The sequence below is a fragment of the Erpetoichthys calabaricus genome, unplaced genomic scaffold (assembly GCF_900747795.2).
Source record: "Erpetoichthys calabaricus unplaced genomic scaffold, fErpCal1.3, whole genome shotgun sequence".
Taxonomy (NCBI): domain Eukaryota; kingdom Metazoa; phylum Chordata; class Cladistia; order Polypteriformes; family Polypteridae; genus Erpetoichthys; species Erpetoichthys calabaricus.
Window position 1 is genome coordinate 14,778 of NW_026261606.1, and position 18,768 is coordinate 33,545.

Below are 18,768 nucleotides of genomic sequence, written 5' to 3' on the forward strand. Positions count from 1 at the left end.
TTGATATGTTAAACCATTGCTTCATGTTCTTTTTTTTAAAAAAGTTAGTTTTTGGAAAAATATTCATCCCTGGGAGAAAAGAAACAAAAAAAAAAAAATTAGCCCTAAAAGAGTTAAAGCCATTGGGTTTAATAAAGGAAGAGAGGACAGGAAAACCCATGTCTTTGGTCCTATGTTTGCTTGGTGGCAGCATAAACGAGAAACCTGCTGCACTTTTATCAGTGCATTTTAGTAGCAGAGTGTTTGTCCACTGAAAACTGCATGGTAGTTTTATTTTTTATGCATGTGCTTTTTAAAAAGTGTTAGAAAGATTGAAATGAAACAGTACATGTAATAATGCACAATGTGTGAACATTGAGAGATAATCATTAGATTAATTTTATTGAAAATTAGCGCTTTTTTTTGTTTTACACTCTTGTTTTCCCAAAAAGAAATCAAACCTTATTTTTCCTTCTAACAATTAAAATGAATTCTTCAGCAGAGCCTCTTTCCTGATTCTTTTTTCCCTGATATATATTTTCACACATTTTATTATTTACTAATAGTTTCATATTATTTTTGGATGTTTTGAAAAAAGTACATATTTGTGATTCAGCTGCAACTCATATATCGTCTAAATTTATAATACAAGTACAATTGTTGTAATAAGTTTACATACACAGAAAATCCAAAATAAATTAAAACTTGTGCACCAAGTTCGTTTTTAGTCATTATCTATGCATGTTGTACAATCATTCCACCCCAGAAAATGAGCAGTCCAAAGAAATCAGTGAAAGCCCACAATTACCATGACATTCATGTCCATGATGAGTGTATGTGAACTTTTAAACAAAACTGTTAGTACCCTGTTCAGTGGGTTTATCAATTTTAATCCTTACACATATGATGTTTAAACTTGTTGGAATGGGTTGTTAATATAAAATATAGTATTTACTATTGACTTTATTATACGTTTATGTCTTTCCTTTTCAGCTGAAGCTTCTCATCGATTGAACCTTTTCTACTTGGCGAATGATGTTATACAGAATTGCAAAAGGAAAAATGCTATTATTTACCGAAGTTCTTTTGCAGATGTCCTTCCTGAGGCAGCCTTACTTGTTCGGTAGGTTCTATTTACACTTTACAATTGTGTGTCCAAGTACAATATTAACAGGAAGCATCATTTTAAATATATCTGTTTTCTTAATGTTTTAACTATTCAGCAGTAAGTGTAAAGAATGTGTGCTTCTCACTTTACAGTAGTTTTTTCTGTCCGTGAAAAGAAATTTTCAGTTTTAGTAAAACATTTGAAAATGTGTGATTAATCGGTTTTGATGGGCAGTCATTAGATCTAAAAATGGCACATGCTTAACTATGATGAGCAAGCCTGAATTCTTTAGTGTATATTGTAATTTATTTTAGGGGTTCATTTTCACAAAAAATGTAAACACTTTGTGAGTAGTATTTTATTAAATACAGTGGATTAAACGGGTATTCAGAACCCTTCACTTTCTGCATACTCTTGTCTCTACAAGCTTTGCATAGATGGATTTCACCAGTTCATTCCATTCTTCCTGGTAGGTGCTCTCAAGCTCTGCTAGATTCTATGGGATGCATCTGTAAACTGCAATGTTCCAGTCTCTCCACAGATATTTTATTGGGTTTAAGTGTGAGCTTTGTCTGGGCCACTGAAGGACAGAGACTTCTCCCAAAGCCACTCTAGCATTGTCTTGGCTGTATTTTTCGGAACTGTGGACTTACATAAATATCTAGACACATCTCGGGGATAACAAAGGTCTGCAAAATCAAACTCATAAAAATTTTTTTAATTGTGAATATTTTTATTTCAATTCAAGAGCTCAGTAAAAAACATATAATTGGAAAATTTTCATCACATTTAAGTACAAAATTGAAAAGATTTAATTAAAATGGAACAGATTGCCCTATTATTGCATACAATATTGTTTGTAATCAATTTAACATGAAAGTATTTAGTCAATCTAATATTTTTAAACTTAAGTAACTAAAACAATAATACATATTTATTGACTTGCATATAACATCTGTTTTTTGTCGCTTCTTTCTTTTTTCATACAAAATTTTGTTTGGTCTGTCTTCTCTACACTTTTTCTGCTGCATCTCTATGTATTTTCCAGCAGTAGTTACCAGTAGTAATGGATTCTAACATCTCTGGTACCATCTTTCCATGTCTCCTGATGGAATCTTAAAGATGTTCAGGGAAAAGTACACGCAAATCCAAAAATTGAACTTTGAATTCTTTAAACTTGACTAATACATTTTTTACAGTTTCTTTATAATTTGGGTATTTACTGTTACCTAAAAACTTAGAAATTACTTCTTATATTAACCAAGGCTCTCAATCCAGGTCATTCATTGCACCATCAAATTCTGCATCAGAAATTCATTTTCTAATATGTCCAGCAAAAAATGCTCTATTTTAATATAGACTTGTACTGAACATTTCTGGGTATATCTAAGTACATGAAATTGCCTCCGTTTTTTATAGGGCTTTGCCAAAATAACTTGTTAAACCAAGCTTAATATGAAGCAGCGGTAGCAGCACTTTATCAGGATCTACCAAGCTAGGTCTGATGATGTTTTTGGCACTTATCTGCATCATTTTCAAGCTCTTGGTCTGCTGTCCCACTAACAGAGAAAACATGGCAATTTTGTATGCCCTGACTACTGACCCAGTAAGAATTTTTAGATCCTAACATATGAACCAGTGGTGCTCATTGTAGTTAACAACTGTAAAAATAATAGTTTTACTTTAATCATAAATTTTAATACTAGAAATGGTTAAGTTCAAACAGCATCATTAAAATATAATATTGGTAAATATATTGCAAAATCAGTTTAAAAGAAAAACTCTTTGAGAGCAAAAAATATTGTTTTGTGGAAAAAACAAATTAATGTAAAGGAGAAAATTGTTTTTCATTTGCAAATTCAACACCCGAAAATGTATTAAAATTCACATCAATATTAAAATTTTTTTATTGTATAAGTATGGGTAATTAATGCAAATAGGGTGTAGGATGTACCTGACCACAGTTTGGAGTGCCATAGCAAATGGTCTGAATAGTTTTTAGTCAGTTTTTGATTTTTTATAAATTTGCACGATGTCACTTTGTCATTATGGGTTATTTTGTGTCTTGATTGAAGGGCGTAACTGGCAAATTTATCCATTTAAAATTAAATCTACAACAATAGAGTAGTGTGCATAAAGTGAATAGATTTAATTAGTGTCTGAATCCACTGTGGGTTCTTATTTCTGCAAGCCAAAAATTGTCTCCAGAGGTTATATGTTCTCTATCATCAGTTGAGTCTTTCATGCAAAATTAGTTGTTTTGTAGGTTTTCACTGAAAGCTCACATTGCACTTGTACTTCTGTTCAAAATTCCTGAACACAAAGAGAGGGACTCAAACTGCAATGTACATGGAGAATTTGAAATTTGCCTCTATATGAAGTGTACATCTGCCTTCAAACACCACCCTGTATATTTTAGACTTTGCATAGCCTAGCTCTCAAATCAAAAATACAAATATGTTGTTCTTAGAAGTGATACTGTATGTATGAACATAATGGTTATCTGAGAAAAAAAATGCAGTGTTAAATAATGATGTCTGGATTAGCACAAAGCTGATTGGAGAAATTAAGTTTTCAGTTACAGACTGTAATACACATTTTGTCTTGAAATTTAAATATCACTATGGTCATTATGTTACTTGGCAATTTGACAATCCTACATTTAAAATATTCTCGCTAAATACTTCAAAGATGTATACTTAACATGAGGACAAAATTTTCAAATTTCCCATGATGTGCAGAATAAACTTGGTTTTTTCATCATAACTAAATAAACTAAATACTGAGTTACTCTTCAGCTTTAAATTGGGTATATGCACTTTGTGTAAGCAAATGCATTTTTTTACCATAATGATGCTGTTTTTTATGTTTAGATCAGTTGGAACTGTTTTCTTTTTTAATATGCTGTAAATGGCTAGAGGTTTTATTTCTCACTCTCTTGCTCACAAAGGCAGAATTTTTCATTGAAGTTCAGAAATGAGTTATGTTCTTCTTTACATAACTAGTTATAAAAAACTTTCTAATGATGAATTGGAAAATTTGCTCAAAGAATAATCCAGTAGAAACTCAGTATCTTAGAACAGACCATGTCAAAAATAAAATTTTCAGTGCTTCCTTATTCATTTTTTTTATTCCTTAAGAAGCCTTCCATTTGTCATTTTATTGATTGCTTTATTTGATTCTAATAAATTTCTGTTAACAGTAAAGCCAGTATTCAAGTGATCAAGTGGTTCAAGTTTATTATTTTGCTTCTTCATAACTTTCTTTCCTGACAATGTCAGAATTTACAGTAAATCATATAAAAGATGCAGTGAATTGGTTCATTTGGTTTTTTTTTTCAGTCCTAATGTTTCTTCTGGGGAATTTTATACAGGATGATGTCCCCCTATCAACAGTATGTTCTCCTTGAAGCCGAAGTTTTGGGATTGTGGGCCTGGGGATTACAGTAATAACCCTTTCAACCCAGCTAATTTTCTAGGCTTCTAATTATGAGCGTGCATTCTGTGTAGCAGCAAACTCTCTCATTCTTTCTCAACCTTTCTGTGCTTGCCTCTTTCATTACATTTAACCTGAATAAATGTAGATTACAGTACCCTTTGTCTTGGCTGTGGAATTTTCTTGTTCTGCTTGAGAGCAGCAAAATTAAAATGTGAAGTCCACTACTGGAAGTTTATAGTGGAAAAAGCAAGGCATTTGAAAGACTGACAGATTAGTTCCTCTACTACAAATTTATAAATGATACTATGTATCAGATAGAATAAGTTGCACAATTTTTTTTTGTTTACATTTGTTACTTTGTGATTTACAACTACACCTAGTTGGCTTGTGAAGAATAGGTAGGAACAATAAATAATTTAAAATTCCTGAAAACCCTAATGAATCAAAAGAAATATCTGTGCACAGGAGTCATTGTGGTAGTGAATCTTTCTGCACTACAAAGAAAACTAAGAGTCCGATTATTATTATTTCTGAGGCTACAAACAGTGACCTAAATCAAGCCCTGGAATTGACAATATTTACATTAAAAAATAAAGTCTGCAATGACGGAGGCCTGCCTCCACATCTCTGGGTAGAACGCAGAGAAGCAAAGTTGAGAGTAAATTTTTTCGACCAACCATGAGTATTTGGATTTTTTTCTATACCAAATTAATTTTGCTTCTGTCTGCAACAAGAACAAGACCCAAACCCTAGAATATAAGGTGCTCTGCTTTTCCTCTGGATACAACTGGAAACCTAGGATGAAGTGAAAGTGCTTTGGAGCCACAAACAGCAGTTGCTTTTGCAAAAGGAGCAGAATGCTACCTGTGTCATGACAACATAATATATCCAGTCAAAAATGTGAACAAATGTGTTTAAGAAGTCATGGGTAAATGTACTTTGTGGCATATTGCCCCTATGAACAGAGACATTCATATTGGTAATTTCAAGTTTGAATGTAGACATAAATGTGAAAGCTGTATATCGGATTTAAAAAATATTTTTTCAAAATTGCAGTTAACAAATAGGTTTATGAAACTGCTACATATTATTAAATTATATAATTCTTAAAATACAATATTAGAGAGTTTTAGTTTGTGCAGTCCTAGTAAAATCTATTTAGCTACCATTTTCCTAATGTATTATAGGACAAACACTAATACATGCATTCCATGCACAAGATTTTGCTTGAGCATTTATTATAGCCTATTGAAAGGGTCTGATTTAATTTTGAATAAACCATAAATTAATCATTCTTTTAGATGAACATCATTTGCCAGGCAACATGGTATAAGTAAATTATAGTAAGGACCCTTTTTTTATCATCAGTGAATTATTTGAAGATATTTCGTAAAATTGTTAGCAACATTTCTATGGAGAACTTGCTCAGATATTTTCTCTTTTTTTGTTTTCTAATATCCATACAAAGGGTTAGTTGAAGTTATTTATAAAAATAAATTTGTAGGTCTTGAATTACATTGTTTGAGATGTATTTAGAAGTGGCATTTATATTGGTTGAAAAGGTTAGGATGGGTATATTATTCAGTTTACAGCTTTAACTTGTCTTAGTCATTTCTAACTGTTTGTTGCCACCAAAATGATTTTTCTGTCTGCTTGAGCCAAAACTTGTGATTGCTTAAATACTTCACCCAGTGCTGACACTAAGTGCCAATATAGATTCTTGACCAGTTGTCATGTCTTTAAGCAAAAAAAAAAATCATATTAATATAAATGTTAAAGAATATATACTTTTTAATGTTGAATGTGACCAGCTTAATAGCTTGTCGTTCTTGGCATTCACTGACAGTACATTTTTTAGCCTGTGTGAAAATAGTTTATTTTTAGTTTATCTTTAAGACAATTTTAATAAAATTTAAATTAAGAATTTCTCATTTGTTTGTGTACATCTGTTAATGGAATCTTGCTATGCTGCTGTTGCTTATTTTTTTAACAAGTTACATTTTAAATTTTTAATGTGATATTAACTGCTGCTATTCATTTAAATATTTTTAAATAGGGACCCATCTGTACGTAAATCTGTGGAGCGTATTTTCACAATTTGGGAAGAAAGGAATGTTTACCCAGAGGAACTTATATCAGAGCTAAAAGTTGGTCTTGGTAAGAAAGAAGCACAGAGTAAGAGAATATTTGTTTTCTAATCTTTTTTTCTTTTTAATTTGAGATATATGTTATGTATGTATGTAATGTGTGTGTGTGTATATATGTATTTTTTTAAATTGAGATATGGCTAAACCTTGCGGTTGAGAATAGCTTTTGCGTTCATATAATACAACAAGAAAAGTTCTAAATGTGCATTTTCTCTAGGACATTGTCTACATTTTCCTGCAGACTATTTCAAAATATTTTTTCATACAAATTACTCTGGATTCGGGTATTCTCATGTCTTTCCACCAAAACAGTAATAAAGTGCCAAGTGCCACACATGGTTGTATTAGGGCTTGGCAGTATGACAAAACATTTAAACAAGTAAATCTCACTTTTTTTCCCAATTTGTAGATCAAATTACAATTTAGATATCACTTTTTCTGTTTTTTTTTTCTCTTGCTTATACTTTTCATCTATTGATATTATTTACTATATCTGTACTTTGACAAACAGGTTATTTGGTTGTTTTTGCTGTGTATTCATTATGTATTATAAGTGAAAAGGTGTGAGACAAAAATAGGGAATTTTAACATTCTGGGCAATGTTCTACACGTAACATGAATAATACTGGAAAAAGCAGTAGTTTTGGGGCAAATGAATAACAGGTGATTCTGATAGCTGAGGTATTCCATTTTCCCTTAAATATCCACGCAAACATTAAACGTGCTTGGAGAGTGTAGGGTTGGGTGTAGTCATTGAACCTATACTACAAGATGCATATCTATCATCAGCACCAAGAACAGAAAGGCCAGACTGGAAATTACAAAGATGTACAAGGCTGAGCAAAGTTTTATGGGCAGATGATATAGATGTTTAACTTTTATAATAGTGATGGGAAGGGAGAGGGGTGGAGAAAAGGATGGACTGCAAATAATCCTAAGGACACCAATTCATATATAAAGCATGAAGGAAGAAGCATTATGACTTCGGCATGCACGGCAGCTTCTGGAACTGGTTCACTGATCATTTGTTATGATTTAAATGATAGTGATAGTAGCAGTATGGATTTTAAAGTGTACAGAAATATCTTGTCTTTTCAGTTCCAACAAATCCCTCCATGCTCATTGAACAGGTGTTCATAATACAGTAAGGTAATGACCTGAAACATACATATCAAGGAGTTCATCAGAAAGGAAAAAATGGAAAATTATGAACTGACAAAGTCAGTCACCTGATTAATCCCAAATTGAGAATTTATTTCACTTACTGACGAGGAAACTAAAGTCAGAAAAGCCACATGACACGCACCAAGAGCCTGCCATTAAAGGCTTGAAAGAGCCTGCCAAAGGAAGTTATAAAGAGTCTGATGATTTCGGTTGGTTGCTGGCTTTGGGCATTTATTGTATGATAAGGGTTTGGGCATTTATTGTATGATAAGGGTATGTGACCAAATGCTAACCATAACCAGCTTTATTTTGCTTCAGATTCATTTGTCGCAATATAGTTACACAGTTGGAGTTGGGAGACTAAACACAAATGTTAATTTTTCCAGTATGGTCTGTTATATACAGACTGTGATGCTTGGTGTTAGCCTGTGATGATTTTGTGTTCCCTTAATTTTTTTTGAGCAGAATATAAAATATCACCCAGAAGTAAAAGCTGGCATTCTGTAATTAATCTTTTAACCATAGAATACATATTAAAAAAAAAAATTGTATATGTTTGTATGTATGTGTATACTGTATATATGTCTGTCTGTGTATGTACTTTATATGTGTGTGTGTGTGTGTATATTTATACACACATGTATATGCATAAATGTAGTCAAGTATTTGGACAGTGACACAATTTTCATAATTTTGGCTCAGTACACCACCACAGCAGAATTAAAAATATAGCAATCAAGATGTGATTGAAGTATAGACTTTAAGCTTTAATTCAAGGGGTTTAAACTAAATTTTGTATTAGCTGGTTAGAAAAGACTGACATTTTTATACATCTTGTACATGGTCCGTATTTGTCGGGTACATATGTATATATGTGTGTATATGTATATATATAATATATGTATGTATGTACGAGGGTTGTCTGGGTTCCGCGTGGAATCACTCGAAATAAGTAGCCAAGGATTTTTTTTTCTATTTTTCTCATGTACTTCGATCCTTTTTAAACTTTTTCCAAGTGTTCACCGCCAACATCAATGCACTTTTTGGGTCTTCTGACCCACGTCACAAAACACTCGTGAAAGGCTGTCTTTGGGAGGTTGTCCAGCTGTTCTTTGACAGCTGCAATCAGTTCTTCTCGAGTTTCCAAGTTGTGGCCTCGCAGGGGTTCTGTCACCTTTGGGATGAGCCAAAAGTCACATGGTGCAAGATCAGGCGAGTAGGGTGGCGGGTTCAAAACGTTGACACCACTGTCTTCAATGAAATGCTTCGTCGCATTAGCCGTGTGGGCTGGTGCATTGTCATGATGCAAAAAGTGCCTTCGCAAGTTCTTGGACCGGCCTCTAGCCATCGCAGAAAAAACGTCAGGCAGGCACTGAGTGGTGTACCACTCAGATGTCACAGTTGTCCCCTCCATCAGCGGAACTGATGCGACAATGCCATCGATGTTGAAAAAGATGGCAAACATGGTGCATTCCACCGAGCAGATTAAACCATCAGAAAAGTCGTAAAAAATCATCACTCGAAAGTCGCACATGTACGGAGTCAGGAGCTTCGCCGGCTGCGCGCTCTCAGTTCGTTTGCTTCTTGTGTTCATTCTGAAGTAAGAGAGGGAGCAAAACATTTGAATAAAAACATGCAACCACTTGAATAATCCCTCTACACAGCAGAACAGGTTTCGACAGGCTGACACTCGACAAACGATAAAATTCCGCGCGGAACCCAGACAACCCTCATATGTATATGTATATATATATGTATATATGTGTATGTATATGTATGTATGTGTATATGGATATACAGTGGGTACGGAAAGTATTCAGACCCCCTTCAATTTTTCACTGTCATATTGCAGCCATTTGCTAAAATCATTTAAATAAATTTTTTCCCTCATTAATGTACACACAGCACCCCATACTGACAGACAAAAAAAAGTGACAACCAGTCACTGCTCATCACTTGTCCAATACAGTCCCCACAGTGAAGCATGGTGGTGACTGCATCATGCTGTGGGGGTGTTTTTCAGCTGCAGGGACAGGACGACTGGTTGCAATCGAGGGAAAGATGAATGTGGCCAAGTACAGGGATATCCTGGACAAAAACCTTCTCCAGAGTGCTAAGGACCTCAGACTGGGCCGAAGGTTTACCTTCCAACAAGACAATGACCCTAAGCACACAGCTAAAATAACGAAGGAGTGGCTTCACAACAACTCTGTGACTGTTCTTGAATGGCCCAGCCAGAGCCCTGACTTAAACCCAATTGAGCATCTCTGGAGAGACCTAAAAATGGCTGTCCACCAACGTTTACCATCCAACCTGACAGAACTGGAGAGGATCTGCAAGGAGGAATGGCAGAGGATCCCCAAATCCAGGTGTGAAAAACTTGTTGCATCTTTCCCAAGAAGACTCATGGCTATATTAGCTCAAAAGGGTGCTTCTACTAAATACTGAGCAAAGGGTCTGAATACTTAGGACCATGTGATATTTCAGTTTTTCTTTTTTAATAAATCTGCAACAATTTCAAAAATTCTTTTTTTTGTCTGTCAATATGGGGTGCTGTGTGTACATTAATGAGGGAAAAAATTAATTTAAATGATTTTAGCAAATGGCTGCGATATGACAAAGAGTGAAAAATTGAAGGGGGTCTGAATACTTTCTGTGCCCACTGTATATGTGTATGTGTGTATATATATATATATATATATATATATATATATGTGTGTGTGTGTATATGTATGTATGTATGTCTGTACATATTTTAAGTTTTTATTTTAAAAATATATATATATAAGAATTATGTATTAAATCTAGGGATTTACTTTTCATTTTCTCTCTACTTGACCAATATTAATTAAGTTTCATCTTGTAGATAATTTAATTGTTCAAATCATACTGTTTAAGATGCATTTTCTGTAATACAATTTTTTTATAAAATCAAGTGAAAGAAATGCCCTAGCTATGTTTTTTGCTTGATTATTTTAATGTGTTTTTTTTTTTTTTTTTTTTTTTTTTTTTTCCGATTTTTCAGTTCACTAATACTCAACTGTTGTTAGTCTGTTTTCATACCCTAAATTATAAAGAGGTACTGGTGGAATTACTGCTGAATTTTTTTCCCCCTATTGTGTCGTTAAACTTTAATGTATATTATTTTTTTTCTTCACAGTTGCAGTCAACCCAAAGGCAGTGCTGAAATCTAAAATTGTTGCTGAATTTGCAGTAAGTTGAAGATTTTGTTTTCTGTGTAGAGATTATACGATTTGTTGGATTTTTTTAATCTTAATATTTCAAATAGTGACTGTTTAGCTAGATACAATGGAGGAATAATTCACTAATAATGACTCTTAGGTTGAGTCTTCCAGTTTCCACAGATTAGTGTATTATTTTTCTTAACAGAACTATCCTAGATTTCCAGTTTCTTTTGTGCATGGCATGTCCAAACATAAAGCCATTTGTTTTGGCAGTTTTTTTGGATTGCTTAGACTCCCAGGCCAACTGTGGTGATATTTAAGTATTGTCCAAAATAGAAATGTTGCTAGATTTTTACTAAGCTGTTAAGTAAGATGCTGAAGCTTTAAATGGCAGTATTTTGGCACTTTTCCCTTATCTGACTATAGTGCCTTCAAAAAAATATTCAGACCCCTTCAATTTTTAACATTTTATTACATTACAGCCTAATGCTAATTACCTCATCAAGCAACATGCAATAACCCAGAATGACAAAGCAAAAACTATTTTATTAATACTAGTTTATTATCAATAAAACCTTGAAGTACCACATTGACAGAAGTATTCATATCCTTTGCTATGACATTTATAGTTTGGCTCAGGTACATCTTATTATATTAATCATTAATATATTCATACACCTTGTTTGCAGTCCACCTGTGGTCAATTCAATTGATTTTACATGAATGAAACACATCTGCCTCTGTATAGTCCTACAAAACCTAGCCTTGAGGTTGAAGGAATTGCTTGCAGAGCTTAGATAATCGATTGTGTCTGCACAGATTTGTAGAAGCTACAAAAAAATGTATGCAGCATTGAAGGTTCCTAAAAGCACTGGCTCCATGGCCAAACTGAACAATCATAGAAAAGGGCCTTGGTAGTAGAGATGGCTGAGAACCCGATTGTCATGCTAGCTGAGCTTTAGAAACCCTATGTGGAAATAGGAGAAACTTCCAGAAGGGCAACCATCTCTGCAACACTCTACCAATCTGGGTTTCGTGACAAAGTGGCTAGACAGAAGCATCTCCTCCGTAAAAGACACATGAAAGCCCAGTTGGAGTTTGCAAAAAGCCACCTTAAGAACTCTCAGGCTGTGAGAAACAAGATTATCTGGTCTGATGAAAGAATTAACTGTTTGGCCTCGATTCTAAGTGTCATGTCTGCAGTAAACCAGGCACCACTCAACACCTGGGTAGTGCCATTCCAATGGTAAAGCAAGGTGGTGGCATCAGCCTCAAGCTATGGGATTGTTTTTGAGCGGCAGGAATTGGGAGACTAGTCAGGATCTAGAGAGTGCTGAGTGGAGCACCGTGCAGACATATCCTTAATGGAAAACCTGCTGGAAGTTCCATATTTTGACCATTAGTACCTAAACATTGCCATAGAAAGTGACGGCAGTTACCAGTGCCACCTTTATTTGTACCTTGAGTGACAGCAGTAGGGTGTTCACAACAGTGGTAGTTGAGCACAGCTGATTCTTTTGCAAGCATTAGAATTAGAGTAAGGAAAGGATTATGGTCGAACATAAGGGCAATGGAGTAGGTAGATGGTAATTCTTACATACATTTCATGACTGAATGTTTTTTAAACCATTTTTTTTTTGCTAAGTGCAATGAATTAAATACACACACATCACAAATACCTAAGTGATTATTTGTCCAGAATAGTTTCATATAGAATCATGTATGCTTTTTAGATAACGTACTATGGACAGAGAAAGTTAATGTATTCTTCCAGTTTTAATATCTCAACCTGTGTTTGTTCAGCCACAGACCTTCATTGATCAGCTGGCTGCATACAAACGTTCAGTAGAAGATATAGAGTTGAAGGAGAAACAGCTGTCTTCAATGAGAGTGGATGTGTGCAGCACAGAAACCCTTAAAAGACTGAAAGGTTAGTTTCCAACTGTTGAAGTCTATTTACAAAAAACAAACCAAAAAAAATAATCAGGAATTATTTAGAAGAAAAAAACGTTAAATCAAAAAAGTTTCTGATATTTTTCTTTTTATATAGATTTAATTGTGAATATTTATATAAGTATAGAATTACTAATCTTCAGTTTGTAGTTCTTTCTGTAGTACGTAATTTACAACGTGAAGTGACCCTTTTTTAGTCATTTTATCTCGTTTTTTGGCAAGTCTATTTAAAAAATGTGTATTTTATTACGTCTTTTCTACAATTAGATAAAGCTGGAGGGAAGAAATTCTCCAAGGATTTTGAAGATGGCAGTGCAAAACTTGAGGAATTTGTCTCATTTTTGGATAAGCAAGTTAAACATGGGCCTAGGATAATAGAGGCGTTGGAGAATGCAGATATTTTCTATGAAGCACAGTACAAGGAGGTCAAGATAGTTGCTAATGTAAGTTACTCTGTTGATTTTGTACCTGTTTTTTTCTTAAAATATGCTTTGCCAGTATAAATATTGAATATTTGAAAAAAGTGTATATTGGAATCCTTGTTTAAATATCTTATTTTGCAGGCATATAAAACATTTGCAAATAGAGTTAACAACCTAAAAAAGAAACTTGACCAGCTTAAGACAAGTCTTCCGGACCCAGAAGAATCTCCAATACCTTCTCCTAGTATGGATGCACCTTCACCTACTGGTTCAGAATCCCCGTTCCATGGAATGGATGATAGTGAGCCTAGTGTAAGGGCAGAAGAAAAAGAAGTCGATGAAGCAGCTGCTGGAGATCTCGGCTCAAAATCTTCCAGTCCAAAGCCAACTGAAGACAATTGTGATGTTGAGGACATGGAACTATCTGATGATGAAGGAAATGAATCCTCTCATATAATTGGTGAGATTGATGTTGACTGTAGCAAATCACTGTATCTTGTAGTTATAAAAAGCTTGTTGCATGAAATCTTAATATTGTAATACCACATCAATTTCCCTCACCCCCAACACTTTTCAGTAGAAGCTCGAAAGGAGAAGTCAGAGAGTACCTGTGTGACTACTGGATCTCCTGTGGTGAAGCCAGTGGAAACCATCTCAAAGTCTGCTGCTCAACCTGCAGTTCAGTCTCCAGCTAAGACACCTGGCAATCCTCTACCATTTGCCTTCAACCCACTACCAAACCTTGCCAATGTGGACCTAGGAAAAATCAGCTCTATCCTGAGCAGTCTCACTTCTGTAATGAAGAATACTGGTAAGGGATAACTACTATAGGCTCAGCTACTCATGTGTATCTAAGCTTAGGTGTTGTAATTTTGGCGTTTACTTGTTGCACATTGCCTGGTAGCATCAGTTAAAAAAGCACATCCTATGAGTGGAATGAGAGTGAACAAATTTGACGTGATTAACTGGAGTAGGTTTCAGCTTTTTCGTGTATGTGGCAGTTAACATTCACTGACAATCCCTTTCTCAGTTTGTTGATTAAGTCATCCACTCCTATCCTATTCTACTTCTGCTGTGGTACCCCTTCTGACTTGATCCTACTCTGTTTTGCATGAAGTACAGGACACTCATACACCCATTTATGATGTTATTGAAGAAATGTTTTTTTGTGTTGTAAGAAAATTGAACTCATTATGTAATTTTGATCAAAACCAGTAATTGCTGATAATTTCTGTAAGAATCCCAATAGAACACCTGTATAGAAATCCTGTTTTCTACTTTCAGTTCTCATTCTAGGTCAAGTGTGGTGGTATTTTAAGCCAGTGATCCCCAACCTTTTTGACAGCAAGGACCACTTTACTAGAAACAAATTTTTCCAGGGACCGGTGGGGGTATGATGATTTGGGGCGGGTTCATAGGGCAGCTTTATACATAATTTACATTTCTATTATTAAGTTATTAAGCAGTTCGCATACGTTTGCAGCCCGAGATTTTTCTTCTTTTTTTGCATATAACAAAGACATTTGCATTGCATTTGTCATTCCAACAGATTGCACATCACAAACATTAACACTGTTATTGTTTTTTCGTGTGTGCCATTTCTATAGGAAGGTGACAATGAGTTAAATTCCAATGGATGTTTTTCAAATGTTGACAAGCAATAAGCAAAAGGTATCACTGAAAACCACAGAAAACAAAAACAGCAAAAAAAAAAAAACAGTAAGAGGAAAGTTCGAAGAAAGACATTTTTTTTACAATGTTTCTGTTTGGGGATCATTGTGCAAATGTGCACAACTGAACTGCGACCACAGATCTGACTGCTCTGCGGATGATTCATTCAGGCATTTCAGGATCACTTCGTTGTAATGAAAGTATCTGCTGAATGTACTTCGTAGTAATGAAATTTCTAAAGACTCGTGTCATATGGGGAAACTGTCGGGACCATAAAAATACTTTGTTGTAATACTCTCTCACCTCGGTCTCTCTGCGCCGCTGCAAAGCCCTGCCCGCCAAGCGTTCTGAAAAGTCTGAGTGAGTGTCTGTTGTCGGCAGTTCTCTCGCAGCCCGGCTGTCAGACGGCTGTGGCCCGGTAGTGGGCTGCGAACCGGGGGTTGGGGACCCCTGTTTTAAGCCATCCAAACTAAGCCCGGTTGTGTCCCCCACCCCCAGTTACTTCTCAGATCACAGTTAATCTAAAACTGGTAGAACTAAATGTTGATAGATACTGTAAAGTGATAAAGATGAGGAGCCTTTTTTTAGGAAAGAAATTGCATCACTGCTTAAGGTGTTGACAAAAGGTGGGCAGTTTTTTTAACACAGGTTTGTTAATTTTAAGGTTAAAGAGATCTGCTATAAGACATACTTGTTGCCTGCTTGATCCTGTTATAGCCGTTAACATAAATGAAAAAAGGAAAATATTGCCTTGAGAAAGCTAGTTGCACTTGTTTATCCCTTCAGAACAAACGTCTTCGTTAAAGAACTGGGGCTTCATGTGTAAAATCTTGCTTCCATACTAAAATTGTGCTTAGGCTAGAAAGGCAAACATAGTGTTCACACACACAAAAACAGATTATTAAACCATACCTAGACTTGACCAGGTTTCACATCAAGTTTTTATAAATCTCAAATCAGCTTAATACTATGCATTTGTGTACCTGCCTTTTGCTACTTGCCATCACTTCCAGCCTGTAACCATGTATAGCTTAAAAAGTCTTTTTTTGAATATTCATCATCTAACCATATAACCTTTGCTCATGTTCCAGCATGACATCTTTCAAATTATGAGAAAACAAACAGAGATGAAACTTAAGTAAATGTGCGCTTGAAATATTACTCACATTTGGTGGACTTTGTAAGGTGGTTTTGGAGGCCTGGCCCCCACAACAGATGCACTATGTTACTGAAATAAGTCTAAACATTTTTCCTCCATTTTTAAGGCCACAGTTAATATAAATGTTAATCAATAAATTAGGTGCACAGCGATGCAGCTGTAGTGCTGCTGACTTGTAGCAAGGACTCTGGGGATTGCAACCCAAGTGCTCCCTCTTTGAATTATGCATGTGGGCCTGAATGTGTGCTCTGGTTTCCTTCCACAGTCCAAATGCATGCAGGTTAGGTGAATTGCCAGTGCTCAATCATCCCGATTTATGTGTTGTTGCATGCAGTGAGCTGAAACCTTATCTGGGTGTTACACCTGCCTGTGTCTGCTTATTTCTTTGCTAGGGTAAGCTCCAGCTACATGTTAAGAGGATACATGGATCAATGAATACTATAATCAGTCCTGACCAAAGCAACTGTCACTTGTATGTCTTGAATTCATAAAACAGATAGAGAAGTACTCAGTTTAAATACAGCTAGGTTCACTGTTTTCAGATTTAACTTGAGAGAAGTTATTTCAACTTGAATAACTTTTACACATGCTGTCAGCAAAAAAATCAGTAGTCGTCATGAGCAATTAAAAACGTGGATGAATCTTATGGCTCCCTGTTCAAATAGCAGCCTGGTGGTCTGAGCAACTCTCCATAGCACATGATGCTTGCCCTGCGGCAAAATATTTAAAAAATCAAAAATGTTGCGTTTCTTTGATGAACCAAATAAATGAAAGAATGCTCCAACTTTCAAATTAACTAAACTGCACCAGAATATTATGATGTTTGTACATTTTCAGACTTCTTAAATAAGTGCTTATTTTGCCACAACTAAAATACACAGAAGAACAGAAAAACACAGTTTTCTGTCATTTAAATATCATTAATGATATTGTTGTTGTTCATTTCCATGATGATGACTGATTTAGCCAATTTAGATGCCCTAGAGCCAACCTTTTGGGATGCGTTGAATTGCAGCCTACATTACGGAGATTATCATGCAGAAATCATATGGTCCCTTTTCTATTACAGGTTTGGAACAACTGTGTTTAGAAAAAGGATAGATGAATAGGTTGACAGACATTAGAATGTGCCTGATGCATCATTGAAATACACAATGAAACAGGACTTTTTTGTTCATTTTCTTGCAAACTGGATTTGCTAAAATGCCAACACTAAAAAAGTTTCCGTAGTGCTTGATAGTCAAAACTTTGTTAATTTAAGCCAATTCCCATGCAAAGTTCTTGTTTTATAAATCTCGACTTTTGCGTAAGAAATGGCTTCTTAGAGTAAGCAAGTTTTATACTGTACTTTAGGCCTCTACTCACTTTATATACTGTTAGCATTTTCACTGCAATATTGTTCTCCATTATTTTCAAGTAATCTCATTGCCTCCAATTCCTTCTAGCTAGCACTTCTCAACATTACTCTCTCAAGATTACAGTCTTTCTCTTTATTGACCCCCCCCTTCTATAATTTTAAAATTTATTCCAACATTTGTGCATCAGGTTAGTGAAGTTATATTCATTCTAAGTCATCACCTTCTAATTGCTCAATAAACTTAGCGTTATGGTTTGCATGTCATGTATGTTCTTTAACCATTAAATGTAGTGTTGTTTTTATAAGAATTAAAGCAGCAATATGAGTTATTCAGGGTTTTCTTAGCTCAGCCCCTGAATTGGAGGAATTATTTGCAAACCATTCACAATGTTTCCATACATTTGGACATCTTGATTTTACAGAGAAATTAAGTATTTCATTTATTATGATCATGTATGTTACATTTTACTGCAATATAATTGATTTAAATACTTTCTCTGTGTTTCTGATAATTTGATATTACTCATCTGTACAGATTTTAATTCATTGTTAATAACACATCCTGTTAAAAATTTTACAGTTTATTTGATGTCATTGGTTTTTCATTTTTACAGTGCAACAGTTGTGTTCCTTTGATAGCCAAAGTTAAGTTTGCTCTGGCTTTGCGTACTAGTTACAGGCACACTAAGTTTATGCACATGGTTTATGAGTTTGTCCAATTAAGTCAGTTAGTAAATAGCTTGAGACTGCTATAGAAAAATGGAAAACCTTTAATGAAATATATACATCTAGCAGAAATTATGTCTCAGAATAAACAGCACCCATGCTGAAAATTCTCATAGACCCAAAATAAAAATGAACACAAACAAGCAATTAGTGTGATAAATTAATGCATTCAAAAATGTAAAGAAGACATTCTGTACGAGTATTTTTGTTCTTTAGTTAGAGGCTGCACGGACACACCACAATCAGTTCTCTGGAATAATTTCACTTTTTGTGCTGTTGACAATAATAGATGTTTATTTTTCTTTTGGTTTCTATTGGTCTGTTTGGGGCTCTTTAATTTGACATTGAAAACAATCTAAGAAGCAAAAAATATTGGAAAACATATCAAACTATAAGAATTCATCTGAACAAAACTAAGCTCTCGAACCAACATCAGTTTCATGTTGCTAGAGCTTTACT

The 18,768-nt window shown here is 34.7% G+C and overlaps 1 protein-coding gene across 3 annotated transcripts in view; it reads left to right on the plus strand.

Annotated features, from left to right (window-relative positions):
• The first annotated feature begins 955 nt into the window (after window positions 1-955).
• The window catches only part of rprd2a (regulation of nuclear pre-mRNA domain containing 2a), a 41,609-nt gene continuing 23,796 nt past the window's right edge, over window positions 956-18,768 (plus strand). Inside the window, exons 1-7 of one of the 3 annotated variants that reach the window (XM_051922013.1) lie at window positions 956-1,102; window positions 6,582-6,700; window positions 10,997-11,049; window positions 12,825-12,951; window positions 13,242-13,417; window positions 13,538-13,856; window positions 13,974-14,207. In XM_051922013.1, the coding sequence (XP_051777973.1) occupies window positions 12,906-12,951; window positions 13,242-13,417; window positions 13,538-13,856; window positions 13,974-14,207 (775 nt within the window). In that variant the 5' untranslated portion in view covers window positions 956-1,102; window positions 6,582-6,700; window positions 10,997-11,049; window positions 12,825-12,905. Of the gene's footprint in view, window positions 1,103-6,581; window positions 6,701-10,996; window positions 11,050-12,824; window positions 12,952-13,241; window positions 13,418-13,537; window positions 13,857-13,973; window positions 14,208-18,768 lie in introns of those variants that run through there. The other 2 variants (XR_007933993.1, XM_051922012.1) reach the window with 2 other exon arrangements.